This window comes from Solanum pennellii, chromosome 12, assembly GCF_001406875.1.
Source record: "Solanum pennellii chromosome 12, SPENNV200".
Classification (NCBI taxonomy): Eukaryota; Viridiplantae; Streptophyta; class Magnoliopsida; order Solanales; family Solanaceae; genus Solanum; species Solanum pennellii.
This window is the reverse complement of record NC_028648.1, coordinates 6,028,725-6,044,403: the sequence shown is the minus strand read 5'-3', so window position 1 is coordinate 6,044,403 and position 15,679 is coordinate 6,028,725. Positions and strand designations below refer to the sequence as shown.

At 31.1% G+C, this 15,679-nt stretch overlaps 1 protein-coding gene and 1 pseudogene across 1 annotated transcript; one reads left to right on the top strand and one right to left on the bottom strand.

The window, feature by feature from the left end:
- Positions 1–2,532: 2,532 nt before the first annotated feature.
- Positions 2,533–11,427, top strand: LOC107007216 (annotated as a pseudogene).
- A 741-nt stretch (positions 11,428–12,168) lies between these two features.
- Positions 12,169–13,963, bottom strand: LOC107007215. Its single transcript, XM_015205737.2, has 3 exons — positions 13,455–13,963; positions 12,755–13,253; positions 12,169–12,652 (listed from the first exon to the last, which is right to left on the bottom strand). Exons 1-3 carry the CDS (start codon positions 13,961–13,963, stop codon positions 12,209–12,211), a joined length of 1,452 nt encoding a protein of 483 aa, XP_015061223.2. The 3' UTR covers positions 12,169–12,208.
- Positions 13,964–15,679: the final 1,716 nt, after the last annotated feature.

The following is a 15,679-nucleotide window of genomic DNA, read 5'->3' as shown; positions in this document are numbered from 1 at the left end:
TTTATGGCATTTTCTTGATTAAGAGTTGCTTTTGTGGCCAACAACCTGACAAAGCAAGATACCTTATGGGATATTCTTTTTTTTTCATATTTGTTTTCATGGCCAGTTTGTAATCTGTCGGTTTGTCTGACCCATTAGTTTACAAGTTGTACTGCCTTTGTATACTCCTCTATTGCATCATGTCCACTATAATATCCTCCCTTATTTGAAGTCCATTAAAAGGCTCCATTGTTTTGAGAAATTCAGCTACTCTCTAAACCTCACTGTCATTGAGTTGTCTTCTGAAGTTGAAGTTCCACTCCTGTAGTGTTCATAAATATGTTCTAAACCCTTGTTGAATTGTAAGTTTGTAACTAAGTTCTAAACATCAGGAATTAACTTTTCCAAGTTGGCTTTCTCATGCCAGTTATCCTTCCAAAACAGTCTTTCCCCCATAAAAAAAATTTTCACCTTTGAGTTGTTCTTTACTTCATCCCGCAAATTCCTAATGGACCTCCAAAGGCTGATCTCATAAGGGAAAATCACCTCTTTGATCATCCATTTGTCTTTTGCTATATATTTATCCCAATCACACATTCCCACATCAATTGGTTTACCATTTGCATACTTCCAATTTCATTTGAAGAGCTTTACTTTGCAAGTTTAGGTTCTTAATCCACCATTCTTGTTTATAGCTATCACTTTACCAAGTGAAATCCTTTCATTTCCTTACTACGTTGCCATAGAAATTTCCTTCTAATGCTGTCCAGCCTCTTGGTGACCCTTGTTGGGATAGAAAAAGGAACATCATGTAAGTAGGAAGAGCATCAAGTACTAAACTGATTAGTGTCAATCTTTCACCGTTAGACAAGTATTGTGTTTTCCACCTGGCTAGTTTTTTTTTCCACACTTCTTAGTCACACTGTTCCATATATCTAAGAACATAGATTCGGCTCCCAAAGGTTATCCCAAGAATGTAGTTGGTAGAGTGCCAACTCACCACCAAGGATTGTTGTTAACCAACTCATCTTGTTGACTTCATTAATATGGTACATTAGACTCTTCCTGCATTTCATATGCAGACTAGAGACCCCTTGAAATAGAACCAGAATCACTCTTAAGTACTTTTGTTGATCTTCCTCAACATTACAAAAGATAAGTGTAGCATCTGCATATTATAGATGTGTCACTTCCAAATTGTCAATTCCTTCTCTAGCCATTTCAAAAACCCTTTATCCAACCTTTTTGATTCGGTTGTCTTGATCATGTTATTCAATCCTTCCATAGCAATTAGGAACAGAAAAGGTGACAAAGGATCACTTTGCCTGATCCTCAATTTTTTTTAAAAAAAATTGGAACTAGTAACTTAAGTCTGGGTCCTCTATGTGATTGGAAAAAATCATGCCGGAGAACCATTGACTAGAACTGAGAAGTTGATTGTCGAAATACATAGCTCTATCCATTTAAATCAATTTTTTCCAAAAGCCACCATTCCTAATACCTTCATGAGGTATCTCCAATAACATGGTCATAATCTTTCTCTATATCCAGCTTACAAAGAAAGTGTGGTTTCTTCTGCTTAGCTCTGGAATCAACAACTTCATTGGTAATCAAAATCGAACCCATAATTTGTCTCCATTTAATGAATGTCATTTGCTAAGAATCTCCAACTTGCTAATCACCCCTTTCAATCTACCAACCATTTGTTGAGAAACATTATAGCATTTAATTGATCTTAAGAACGGATGTAACTTTACTTGCTTCATAACGATCCTTGAGGCGACCACCCTTCTATTAGAATAGTACTCCCTCCGTTTCAAAAAGAATAGCCTAGTTTGATTTGGAACGAAATTTAAGAAAAGAAAGAAGACTTTTTCATCTTGTGGTTCTAAATTAAAGTTATGTCAAATGTATCAAAATGTCCCTTAATCTTCTGGTCTTAAACATGCCACGAAAGTTAAAGTATTACCAAAAAAAAAAGATCATTCTTTTTAAACAGACTAAAAAGGAAATAAGGTCATTCTTTTTTAAACGGAGAAATTACTTAATTTCAATTACACCTTAAAGGCAAATAAAGAAAAATAGACTCACTAACTATTTTACCCATCCTAAACATAGTTGTAATTAAGTGAAAGGAATTTTTGTATGTCGGTCAACTGTTATATTAAAGATAAGGTACAACTTTCGTCCAGGTAAGGTAATTGCAATTTGTTTCTAGAAGTACGTGTTGACACCAAATTTTGGTATGATAGTTTTAAATTAATACATTTTGAGTATTTTATTTTAAATAATTCAAAATACATGTTTTTGTTATTTTAAAGAAATTTGTTGATAACCATCCTCTTTCTCAAAGTATTAGGATTCTTATCGATTGTTATGTTTATATTATTTTGTAACAACCAGATGTTCAAATATTTGTTTATTTTTTATAAAATTATTATTTCTGTTAAATTACATTTGTTACATGTCATAGGTTACGTTTGTTATAATTTTCATATTAATTTTCTTTGTTACATCTGTTAATATTTATTTTGACATTTTGCACGGTCCAAAAATTTATACAGGAATGTTTATCAATCAACAATTTTTTGGGCCACAATATTGAGCCAATATTTAGGCTCATTAGGTTAAGGGTGGTGGATATTTTTTAGGGATAAGATTTTAGATAGTAATTTTTAGATTTTCTTTTAGTGTTCAAAAAGATAATTTTTAGGATTCATTATTTTTCCGGTAAGTCACCGGAGTTGCGCCGGAATCCGGCAAGTCCACCACCCAAAGGACCCCCAAAACTCCATTTTACCCACTAAAGCTCTTCAACAGAGCAACAAAGCCGCCACCCAAAAGACGAGATCTCCGTTCCCCTTCGCCCGTAGCTATCAATTTTATTTTTTTTCCACTCCTTTCCAGTGACCAGCACTTCCATTCTTATATTCCTTCTCCAACGTCAACATCCACCTCCGTTTACCTCTTTTTTGCAGCAACCGAACACCACCACAAAACCACACAAATCATCAACCTCCGATTTTCCTCCACCAAGAAACCACCAGTGAAACTCAACACCATATAAACTCCAACTTTCTTCTTCATCTAGACAGACCACGAAACTACCTCTGAAACCCCCCTTTGTTTTCCCCATTTTTTCCGGCAGAAGCTCCAAAGAATCGGAGCTAAATAACACCAGACCCCTTCCCGTCTCCTCCTGCACAGTTTCTTTTGTTTTCAGGTGCTCTTTACTCAAAATCGACAAGTTTCATTAGTTTAAAGCTCACAATGTTGCTGCCCCATGTCTTCTCCGACGAAATCCGCGAGCTCCGATGAGCACCGCCAGTCCCCAACTCTTATCATCACCATGGTACTCTGTCTTTCCTTTATTTCTCCTCACCTTTTTTTTTAATCTGCTTTGCAAGTTATATTTGTGTCATTAATACTTTATTTTTATGGATCTTGCTTCATTATGTATTGTTATCATTTGTTGTAAGAGTTATATTGAAGTATTGTTGGATGATGTGGTTTATTGTTATTATTTTAGTTTTTTCTTATTGTTGGACACATTTTAGTTAAGTTATAATTTCTAGATTTTTTCATTTTGATGTTTAGTAATTTTACCGGTAATTAATTTGATTTTTTTAATTGAATTTATAAATCACAGTGATTTCTTATTCTTTATATGTTGTCGTTTACTTTTTTCTAGTGGATAATGATTTTTAAATTTGATTTACTTATTTTATATTGTTTATTGCTATTTGATTAGTACATTAATGTTGGTTATTGTTGTTATTATAATATTATATTATTAGAAGTAGTAGCAGTAGTAGTCTTGTTATTGTTGGTGTTGTTATTGTTATTGTTATTGTTGGTGTTGTTATGGTCGATATTATTATTATTATGTTTATCCTTTTGCTTAAGGTTAATTTTATACACTTTGTGCATCGCTATAAATTGTTTTGTATGTTAAAATTGGCCAATTAAAAATCTTTCCGTCGGATTTAGAGACCTTCACATTTTAAAAGACGGAAATTTAATTACGTTTATACTATTTTCTTGTTAAAATGGCCAAGGATAAAAACTCTCTGTCGATTTTGGAGGCCTTTCCATTTTAAAATACGGAAATTTAATTTAAGTTTGTATATTTTAGTTGTTAGAATTGGCCTATGAAGAAATTATCCTCGATTTTCAAAGCCTCCCATGTTCATAAGACGAATTTTTATTATTAAGTTACTATTTAATTAATTCATTTTTATTCATATTTATTTATTACTAACACTTTTACTAAGTGTGTTTACAGGTACCCAAGACTTGCTTCCTTGAAGCTATTTGAAAGGAGTTCGAATTATATTTTTTAATTCATTATTTTGTATATATCGATGTTAGGCAAACCTTAGGCCGATATTATTATTTTATTTTATTGTGTATATTGCATGTTTATTATATTTGTACATTATTTTATTCTCCTCCTCAATTTGAAAAAATGAACTCAGTCGGTAACCACAGTTGTGGATTTTGAAGGGTGTTTAACCCCTTCCCTTTGGAATAACTTGAACCCCTTACCTAGAAATCAAATTGGTTTCGTAGACATTTCTTTCAAGTTAATTAATTAATCAGTTTCCTAGTTTTCTGGGGAAAAAATAGGTGGCGACTCCCTTTCCCTTTAATCCCTTTTAAACTCATTTTACCCCTTGTAACCCTTTTTTACCTGTTTTGAAATTTTTTTAACTTAATTTTTTTTTAGTTGAGTCAATGCGATGTTGCTCCAATTCAAAGGATGTCAACAGAATGACAACTTTGCTGTGGACATAGATTTGTTCATTTTGATGTTTAGTAATTTTACCGGTAATTAATTTGATTTTTTTAATTGAATTTATCAATCACAGTGATTTCTTATTCTTTATATATTGTTGTTTACTTTTTTCTAGTGGATAAAGACTTTTAGATTTGATTTACTTATTTTATATTGTTTATTGCTATTTGATTAGTACATTAGTGTTGGTTATTATGAGGGAAAATTATATGAAATGGCAAACATTCATAACTAATTATATCATAGGGGTATAGTTTAATTTATTTATATTATATAATTATAGTTATTTTTTTTTTGCTATAATTAATGGGGTTCACAACCTATTATGTAACCAATGGTATAAAAACCTTCTTTTTTAATTTTGTATATAATTATACACAAAACAATTTTCTCTCTCCTTTTCACATTCCAACGTTTTCTCCTACATTTAATACTCCAGCTATCCGGTTTGAATTTCAAATTGTTGTCCAAAATTAGATTACTCCCTCTCGAAGTTGAAGTTCCCTCCCGAAGTTGAAGTCAATTTCGTAAGTACTCCTTAATTTTAGTTGTTTACCTTTTTTTTTATTACTTATTCAAAATTTGTATATGTGTTCTTCATATATTTTGATGAAATAATCGATTTTTTGTTCTTGATAGATCTAAAATTGGTCAAACAATGAATGAATCATCTTCATCTTTGAGGATTACCAGAGGTAGTCCTTTGCATGTCAATGTTGTTGACATTTTACCATCCTTTTCAATGGGTTAACTCAAGATTTTGGGGTTGATGTAGGGTCTTTGGGAAAATCAAAACAAGTTATACAAGAACAAACCATGGAAGAGCTGAGATCAAAGAAAAAAAACGATCCTATGGCAGTTCAACAAGTTAATAAAAATGCCAAAGCTAGAGGCATTAAAATTGTACAAGGAAGAAGAAAGAGGAAAGCTGTAAACATTGAATCAAAGGAAAATGCTTCTGAAGTTGTCGGATCTGAAGAACTTCATAATCATGGACAACTTCAGAAGCATTTTCCTCTGATTCAATGTTTACAGCTTTCCTCTTTCTTCTTCCTTGTACAATTTTAATGCCTCTAGCTTTGGCATTTTTAATAACTTGTTGAACTGTCATAGGGTCGTTTTTTTTCTTTGATCTCAGCTCTTCCATGGTTTGTTCTTGTATAACTTGTTTTGATTTTCCCAAAGATCCTACATCAACCCCAAAATCTTGAGTTAACCCCATTGAAAAGGATGGTAAAATGTCAACAACATTGACATGCAAAGGACTACCTCTGGTAATCCTCAAAGATGAAGATGATTCATTCATTGTTTGACCAATTTTAGATCTATCAAGAACAAAAAATTGATTATTTCATCAAAATATATGAAAAAAAATATTAAACAGAACACATACAAATTTTGAATAAGTAAAAAAAAAAGAGGTAAACAACTAAAATTAAGGAGTATTTACGAAATTGACTTCAACTTCGGGAGGGAATAATCTAATTTTGGACAACAATTTGAAATTCAAATCGGATAGCTGGAGTATTAAATGTAGGAGAAAACGTTGGAATGTGAAAAGGAGAGAGAAAATTGTTTTGTGTATAATTATATAAGAAAAAAAACGACCCTATGGCAGTTCAACAAGTTATTAAAAATGCCAAAGCTAGAGGCATTAAAATTGTACAAGGAAGAAGAAAGAGGAAAGCTGTAAACATTGAATCAGAGGAAAATGCTTCTGAAGTTGTCGGATCGAAGAACTTCATAATCATGAGGTAGTGTCTTAAAACACAAAGTTAGATACAATTTTTTGGTTAATTAGTTGTCAATATACAAAAAATATTAATTAACTATTGTGTATATACTATATTCCATGTTTAGTAATTGTATATTGCATGTTTATGTTATTTTTGTTTTTTGTATATATATACAAAAAAGTAATTGGACTTAGTTATACAGATGAAAATTTTCATATATGATTAGAATTTGTATATTCTATTAGTTATATACAAATTATTGAAGTTAGTATATATTAAGTTTATATACATATAAAAAAATTGATATGTACATGTCTGTTTTAATAGCTGGTAGTAGGGGATTGTATATTAAAGGCTCATTATTTGTTTTTATATACATATATACACAAAGTAATTGATTTAGTTATATAGATGGGAAAATATCATATGTGATTATAATTTGTATATTGTAGTAGTTATATACAAATTATTGAAGTTAGTATATATTAACTTTATATATTAGTGGAGTATATAAAAAGTCATTTAGAAACTTGTATATAATGTCATGTTTAACTAATATATTCATGTATACATATCAATATACAAAAAATGTAAGTTCATATATATATACAGAAATTAATCTGTGCATGACTTCTTTTTTGATTTTTTTTGTATATATATGTAAGTATATATATACAGAAATTAATCTGTAAAAATTGATTTTTTTTGTATATATATACCCTGTTTATTTCATACACTTTTTTTTAGGAAGACAAATATTTGCAAGAACCGTGAAAAAAGGACAATTCACATGCAATGTTATACGCAAATCAACACGTTGAATGAGCTTCAGAATAAACTGCCTCCAAATCAATATAATCGTATATGTGCATCATCGTGTTTTGCACAGTTAACAGCAATGAGACGATGTCATGTGTAAGCACAATTGTTTAGATGCATTATGTTGAGGGAGTTGGAAGGTAGTTCTGTCGATGCAATACTTTTTTATATAAATGGCACAACGCTTCGATTCACAATACGGGAATTTGCCATTATTTCTGGTTTGAATTGTTCTGATAATGGTGCTGACTTCTACTTTGATACTGATCAACCCAATAGAATCATCGATGAGTATTTTCCAGGGAATTCTCCTGTCACTAAAGCTCGTTTGGCTGAAGCTTTTAAAGCAAAGGTATGGGGTGACAATCAGGAAGATGCATACAAGTTTGGGATTCTATATTATATACATGAGTTTATCATGTCCGCAGAACCTACTACAACAACAATAGATAGGTTGGACTTTGATCTGGTTGAAACAGGTAGATTATGGATTATCCGTGGGGTTGGAAGGCTTTTAATGAACTTGCTAAATCCATAAACAACAAGATAAAGCCATGTGGACAGTACTACAGAATTCAGGGCTTTCCACTTCCAATGCAAGTTTGGTTCTATGAATGTTGCTCGTATGTTGATGACAAGATTGCTGTCAAGGTTTCTAGTCACATTCCTCGGATTATCAATTGGGTGACTAAGAACGACCATCCTCGGTTTGATTATTTCATGAAAATAATTTTTAATGATGCAGATAATCCGGTATGCATTTACTTAATACAATTTGTAAATTATTGAAGTTAGTATACATTTACTTACTACAATTTGTATATTACATTTTTATTATATTGACTTATAATTTTTCATGATTATGCAGATTAAGTTCAGAAATATTGATCCAACAGCGATGGAATTAAAATCCTCCAACTTCCACCATCGACAGAACAATCAATTTCTCAGGGCCTGCAGACTGATCACAATAAAGTTACAGATCCGGATGATGATTTTCAAAACCCGCCCAGTATAACAAGCAGAAAAGGAAAAGGAAAAGTTATTGAATGTTCTTCACCGATTAGGAAAAAGAAAAAGCAATTTGTTACAGTCATCTCCATCAACAAATCTTCAATAAAGGCAATTAAGACATACACACGAAGATCAATGGCGCGCAAAGCCACACGATCACAGTCCATCAATATCAACAGTGTTGAGAAACACAGTGATGCAGGTACGTCACACAACAATAAACATGGAGAGCAGAAAAGTGTACAAGACAGAACATAAATGGGGCAAATTAAGAAGTCAACAAGCATTACAATTTCGCGTGATGAATTTGAAACATTCAAAAAATCGGTAATCAAATGTACAATTCAAATATATGTTATTTGAAAAGATTATATACAATTATTAATAAAATATGCACCTTTTTCACATAGGTCAAGGACGAGTTCGCTGATTTGAGAAAAATGCTTGAAGACAAATTCAAAACAGTGTTGGAAGCCATGAATTCCAAGGTATCACATGTATAAATTTTTTGTTTTAATTATTTATATACAATATACTTTATACTTATGAATACAGTTATATATTTTTGTTCCAGGGTAATGTCGTCGATGATGATCAAGAATCACCCATTGGAGATGTTCATCACAAGCCCACATACACTCCACATGAACCCCAAAGTCAATCTGCAAATGTGACAGAACAAGAGGTATTATTTTGCTTTATTTATACATTAATTCAGTTTTATACACTTTTTGAAATGAAACAAATTGTATATACGTAAATTCAGTTTACAGACATATTGAAATTAAATAATTAAGAACTATATACTAGTATAGCTCAAATTATACATCAGCATATTACTTATTTTTATACTGAATATACTACAACATATTTTCTTATATTGTTTACATTATAATCAGGCTACATTTGAAGATGTTATGCAAGAAACGCATATCACTCGTGTTCATCAGTTAAATACCAAGTCTTCACAGTTAGGTGCACAAAAAAACCCGATAGGTCATCAAAGTGCATTAAAAGATCGTGAGGTATCCGTAAATGATTATATACATTTTAAAATTTAATATAATGGTTTATAATCAATTTGTTAGATATTTAAGTTATTATTTTCTTTTTAAGCTGGGAGATAACTTGCAAGAACTAAACCAGAATTCCCCACTCTTGGATCATGTTGTTTTGGGTGATAATTTGAATGATGTAAGTGGCACTGCCTCACAAGATCAATTAGTGTTGTATGCTAATGTGGATGCCCAGCAAAATGCCAAAAGGGAAACTGAAAGTAGCTCAAACAGTCGGGTAATATATAACATATACAATGCTGCATCTCACGAGCGTATTGCAGAAGCAGAGGAGTCTATTATAGTTGCAGCGCCTATACAAATGGTATACATGCCTGATTCAAATCAGGAAACAGTTGTAACTGAATCACAGGATGAATTGCCAGACCATCTTCTTCCAAGCGTGAACACACTGCAAAACATTGTATTACAAAAACAAGTTGAAGCTGAAGTAACACCCATGCCAGCTGTTAGGCATAGACGTCCAGGTCCATTCAACATATCTCCGTACATGACTTCGTTTGGTTCGGATGCTGGTAAGCAACAATTATTTATGTTTACATTTTCATAAATAAGCATATTGTTTGCATGATGTAAATATTTATATACATATCTTTTCAGGTAGTTCGTCCCGACAGCCAGTTGTGTTTTACATGAAACATCCATTTGTTTCATTGTCTGATAAGGAAGAGTCTGATTTGTTTTCAAATTTTTGGATATGGCTGAAAGAAGACTTACTCGTCAAGCATTACAAAAAGTAACTTTTTTTTTATACACTTGCATTTTTTATTGTTTGTTTTGTGTAGTTATTTTGTATTATGTATAATAGGAACTATGCGGAGGATCGCTACAAGAAAGGAAAGGCAATATTACCACAATTGTTTAATTTTGGTGTAGCGACAATTGACAACAAGAATTGGTTCTACAATATCGGGTTTGAGCGCCAGTTGATTGATAACTCGGTATGTTTCCGTTTTTATATTATTAAAAATGTTTTAATTAAATGAAATTGTATAATGTATAAATTATAACATTATTACTCATTATATCACAGCACATAGATGTCTTATTCTACTATATAAGGAAAAAGGCCAAATACTCCAACAGTAGCACATACAAATTCACAAATCTATGTTGCAATTTCAACACTGTTTTTCTAAATGCTTGGAATGCATATTATGGAATAAAAGGTGACCTTTCTAAGGAAGTGTTAGACGAGATGATTATTGATTATATTAATGGATACAAGATGCTAGCGTATGCACCATGGCACACAGTCGATGATGTATTCATCCCGGTTAACTTAGAAGGCAGGTTACATTGGATTCTGATTGTCATATCTTTCAATGATCGATGCATCAAGGTGTATGACTCAATCAACAATTCTCTTCACCACTCATTTGTTGTCAATCACATCAAGAAGTATGCACAGCTTATACCAATGTATCTTGTAAAGTCTGATTTCTATCAAAAGAAAGGTCTGGATATTGCAAGCCACCATCGATATCAAGGTCATACCGTATATGATTCATTCGAAATTGTATATGTGGAAGACCTTCCCCAACAACCAGCTGCTAGTTTGTAAGTTATAAATTTCAATAAATTTATATTTTATTGAACATAGTTTAAGTAGTATAGTAACAGTTGAACTGTTTTTTTTATATAATTTTGTAGGGACTGTGGAGTGTATGTTGCGTCATACGCGGAGTTCTTGAGTGAGAGGAAAGACATTCCAACAGTCTTAGACCCAGAAGAAATTCGCCTTAGATACGGTGCATTGTTGTGGAATTACGGCAATCAAAAGATACAAGCCGGAGCTGTCAGTGATATTGAAGCGCCTTTAAAACCCGTCAGGAATCGCACACAAAACAACAGTTCTGAAAGGATTACAATCCAGTAGGTTGATACCTTAGTTGTAGCATTGTTTTGATTTTTGCGTTGACAGTTAATATTAGTTGTAGATTAACAATTTCACGATAATTTTTTTTTAATTAATTCGTAATATCATTTTCTTTGTTTTGAACTATCAATTTAGTGTTATAAAAATATATGACACTATCTTTTTGTGTTATTTTGTATAAAGTAGCATATAAATAAATATATACATATACAATTTAATTGTATAAAAATTACTTTTAAAACTAACTGTCTTATATTTACGAATTTGTATAACAAAAGATATACGGTCAGGTTTTTATTTGTATATATTTTATAGTCACACTAATTACTTTGTATAAGGTATATACTCTATATTAGTGTTCAGGTTTTTATTTGTATATATATGTTTGTTCAGGTTTTTATTTGTATATAGTATATACTATCACATATTCAATGTATGTTATTAAATGTATATGCACATACAATTAGATTGCTATATATATACAAATTCTATCTTATGGAATAAATATAAATGTACAAATTGCAAAAGATATATGTTGTTCAGGTTTTTATTTGTATATAGTATATAATAGCACTTATTCATTGTTTTTATTAAGAATTATATATGCATATTCAATATGTTGATTAAGGTTTTATTTGTATATAGGATAAAAGAGTTTTATTTTTATACGATCTACTTGTTTAGTGTTGAACATTTTATAATGTTGCGTGTATATATACAAATTTAATTTACGCATATTGAGTATAATATTTACTTTTGTAGGTCATACAACACACACATTAATGTACAACACATAACAAAATTAAGACGTAGTTTAAGTAATATAAGTATACAAAAACAAAGATTTCAATTAAGTCATAATGCATATAGTTTCAAATCAAATTTAATTAGGAAAAAACAATCAGCCTTAAATATCTTTTGGCTTATTTCTACATGAACGCCTATTGTGACCTGCCATTCCACATGTGCTACATGTATTTTTCCCCTTAATCCTCGATAACTCTCTTGCTGTTTTTTTCCGAGGCTTACCCTTTGGCCTGCCAGGAGGTCTTTTAAATTTTGGAGGTAATACGTCATCAGCAATAACGCTATTCGGAATCAACCATGCCTTTACATCCGGTAAAGGATGTATAGGCATATTATATGTCTTCAACATTGTCTTTGGTTTGTATAAATCCGAGCAATATTCATCTGGTGGTAGACTCTTCCATTTCAATACCGCCCAAGCATGTTCACAAGGTATTTCCTCGTACTGAAATCTTCCACAGGTGCAAGTTTTTTCTTTTAGACAGACTACAAAATATCTCCCATCATCATTAACATTGTGCACATATTCCGTTGACGGTACAACCTGCTCATTTATAAATACAATTAAATGAAATGATGTTCATACTAATATATACAACTAAATTTTGTCAACACTCCTAAATATATACTTATTCTTAAATATTACCGTCATTCTTGTGCTCAATGCTTCATTGTCTGTTAGTATGTCATGGTATTTTCCAATCAATGATGTGAATGTGCAGGTTGCCTCCTTCTTGTAGTCATGATTCCACCTTCCAAATAATAGCCTTACCTCTTCGAGAAATTCAAAAATAGGCAATTCTCTAGCTGAAACAAGTGCTGCATTTATACTCTCAGCAATATTTGATGTCATGTGCCATCCTCTATGTACTTGTGCATAACAAAGAGCCCATTTTTCATATCCAGCTAAATCCAAATACTCTTTCACTCTTATATCTTCTTTTTCTACAGTATCCATTAACATATCAAATTCATTCTTTGTGCAAGCTTTTGCCATTGTATAGAATACACCAGATAACTTCTCATGAGATTTTCTAAACTTTTTCTGAACGTTATTCCATAAATGCCACATACAAGCATAGTGTGGGACATTACTGTATACATTTGTAACAGCCTTTATAATGCTCTCATTTCTATCAGACACAACACACATGTTACTCCTCTCACCGTATGCTTCTTTAAGTTGCTCAAAAAACCAAGTCCACGCAGCATCATTTTCTGAATCAATAATACCATACGCAAGTGGAAATATATGTCCTACAATAATATCAAAATCATATATTAAATGTACATATACAACAGATTCACGTATATACATATACATTATTACATATATATATATACCTGCGCCATCTGTCGTGCTTGCTGCAACAAATGTCCCATTATATGGACCTCTCAGATGACTACCATCCACCACGACTACTGGTCTACAATGATTGAATCCTTGGATAAATGTATTCAATGCAACAAATAGATACAAGAACTCATTATTCATACTCTTTTTCATACGTATATGAGACCCCGGGTAAGTGATATCCATCATATACAAATACGCAGGTAACTTTGCATATGATGCAGCTGGTGTACCCCTCAAAGATTTCAATGCTTTCTCCCTGGCCCTCCAAGCCAACATATAGTTAACATCAACTCCTAGATCAATCTTAACATCTTTTCTTATATCAGCTGGTGTATATTTACGTTTATGATCTACAAATTTAGGTTTCACAATCCCTCCTATTAAATTGCTAGTTACATGTCTTTGCGAATAAACTCTATCTTTTAAAGGACATGTATGCTTTCGGTTGAATGCTCGAATTCTGAACATTCCAGATTTGTTGATATTAGAGGCCTTCATTATCCATTCACATCCTTTAGAATAACATTCCACAGTGTAACTGTATTATATTTTTAATATAGTATACAAATTTAGTTTACAATAGGCAATACAAACATTTATACAGTTTAAAAGTCACTTTTTTGAGAGGCACACTACCTTATTGAATTTGACCGAGTAGTTTTATACTGAAATCTCTCTTTAATCGCATATCTTTCCATGACTGCTTTCAAAATTGATTTGTCCTTGTATACTTGATCAACCTCAACATGCTTATTAGATTCGTCTGAAATCACCCAAGTTGTATCAATCGATACAAATGCAACGTTTGTATCCTCCGGTTCAACAACAATCATATCATGACAATCATATTCTGCAACAGTTGCCAACACCCCCATCTCTTTACACTGAGAAATCTGTCTATCACATGAATCCAAAATAGTTATACAAATAGGAAATTTGTTAAAATTAATGTTGGCCTTTTTTAGCATTACGTACACTCTGACACCCATGTCATTGTGCATAACCATTCGTTTATTGCTTTCTTCAACCTTGTACTCAAACTTCAAAGTCTTATTATTCATATCAACACCAATCTGTTTGGCAATAGTAGTATAAAAATCAAGAAACGTTGACTGTTCCTTAAAAACTACTCCCTCTATAGTATAATCAATGTAACTATTTGTATCGTCCCATTTTCCAGAATGCATAACCAAAATAGCTAATGAGCCCATTATCTGTACAATTATGAAAAGAATATATATATATATATTTCAAATCATTCAAAGAGATCATATATACAATTAATACAACAATATTCATACAATCAAATTATAGAAATTTTCTACTGTTATTCTTTTTAATATACAAACACTACATCTACAATAGTATATACTTCTTTCAAAAATAAATCATATGATATAGAAATTTTATACTATTATTCTTTTTAATATACAAACACTACATCTACAATAATGTATAATTCTATCAAAAATAAAACACATGATTTATGAATATATACAATTATGAACACTGATTACATATTTTCGCTTACAAAATATACAAATATTGCGAATAACATATACAATTACATGAACAGTATATAATTGTATATTACAAAATTTCAGCTTAACAAAATCATATTTTGAATTATTTTTTTAAAAAAAAACCACATTACACTAACGAACGAACACAAATTCAGCTTAACAAAATCATATTTTGATTTTTTTTTAAAAAACCACATCACACTAACGAACGAACACAAATCACAATTTCTAAATCCAATTTAACATTGTATAGTTATTGTAATAATAAACATGAAATTTCATCGAATAAAAACTTACCTGTATTCGATTGCAAAAATTGCTGAACTTCAGTTTCACAAACAGCAAAAAAAAATATTATATTTTTGTTTCACTTGCTGTATGAATTTTTTTTTTTGAATTTGAACGTTTAGCTTAAAAAAAGGGACGTTTCCCTAAAATTGTGGCATTATCTTAATTTATTGTTAGCATATTTAACGCTTCAGTTACAAACCACTTTTTAAAATAGAATTGTATAAATAAAAAAAATAAAAACCTTTATATACAAAATTAAAGATACCTAAAATAACTAAACTATACTCATATAATGTAATTAGGTAAACTATACCCATATAAATTTATTTAATCAAATAAGTTTGTCATATATGAAATTTTCCCTTGTTATTATTATAATATTATATTATTAGAAGTAGTA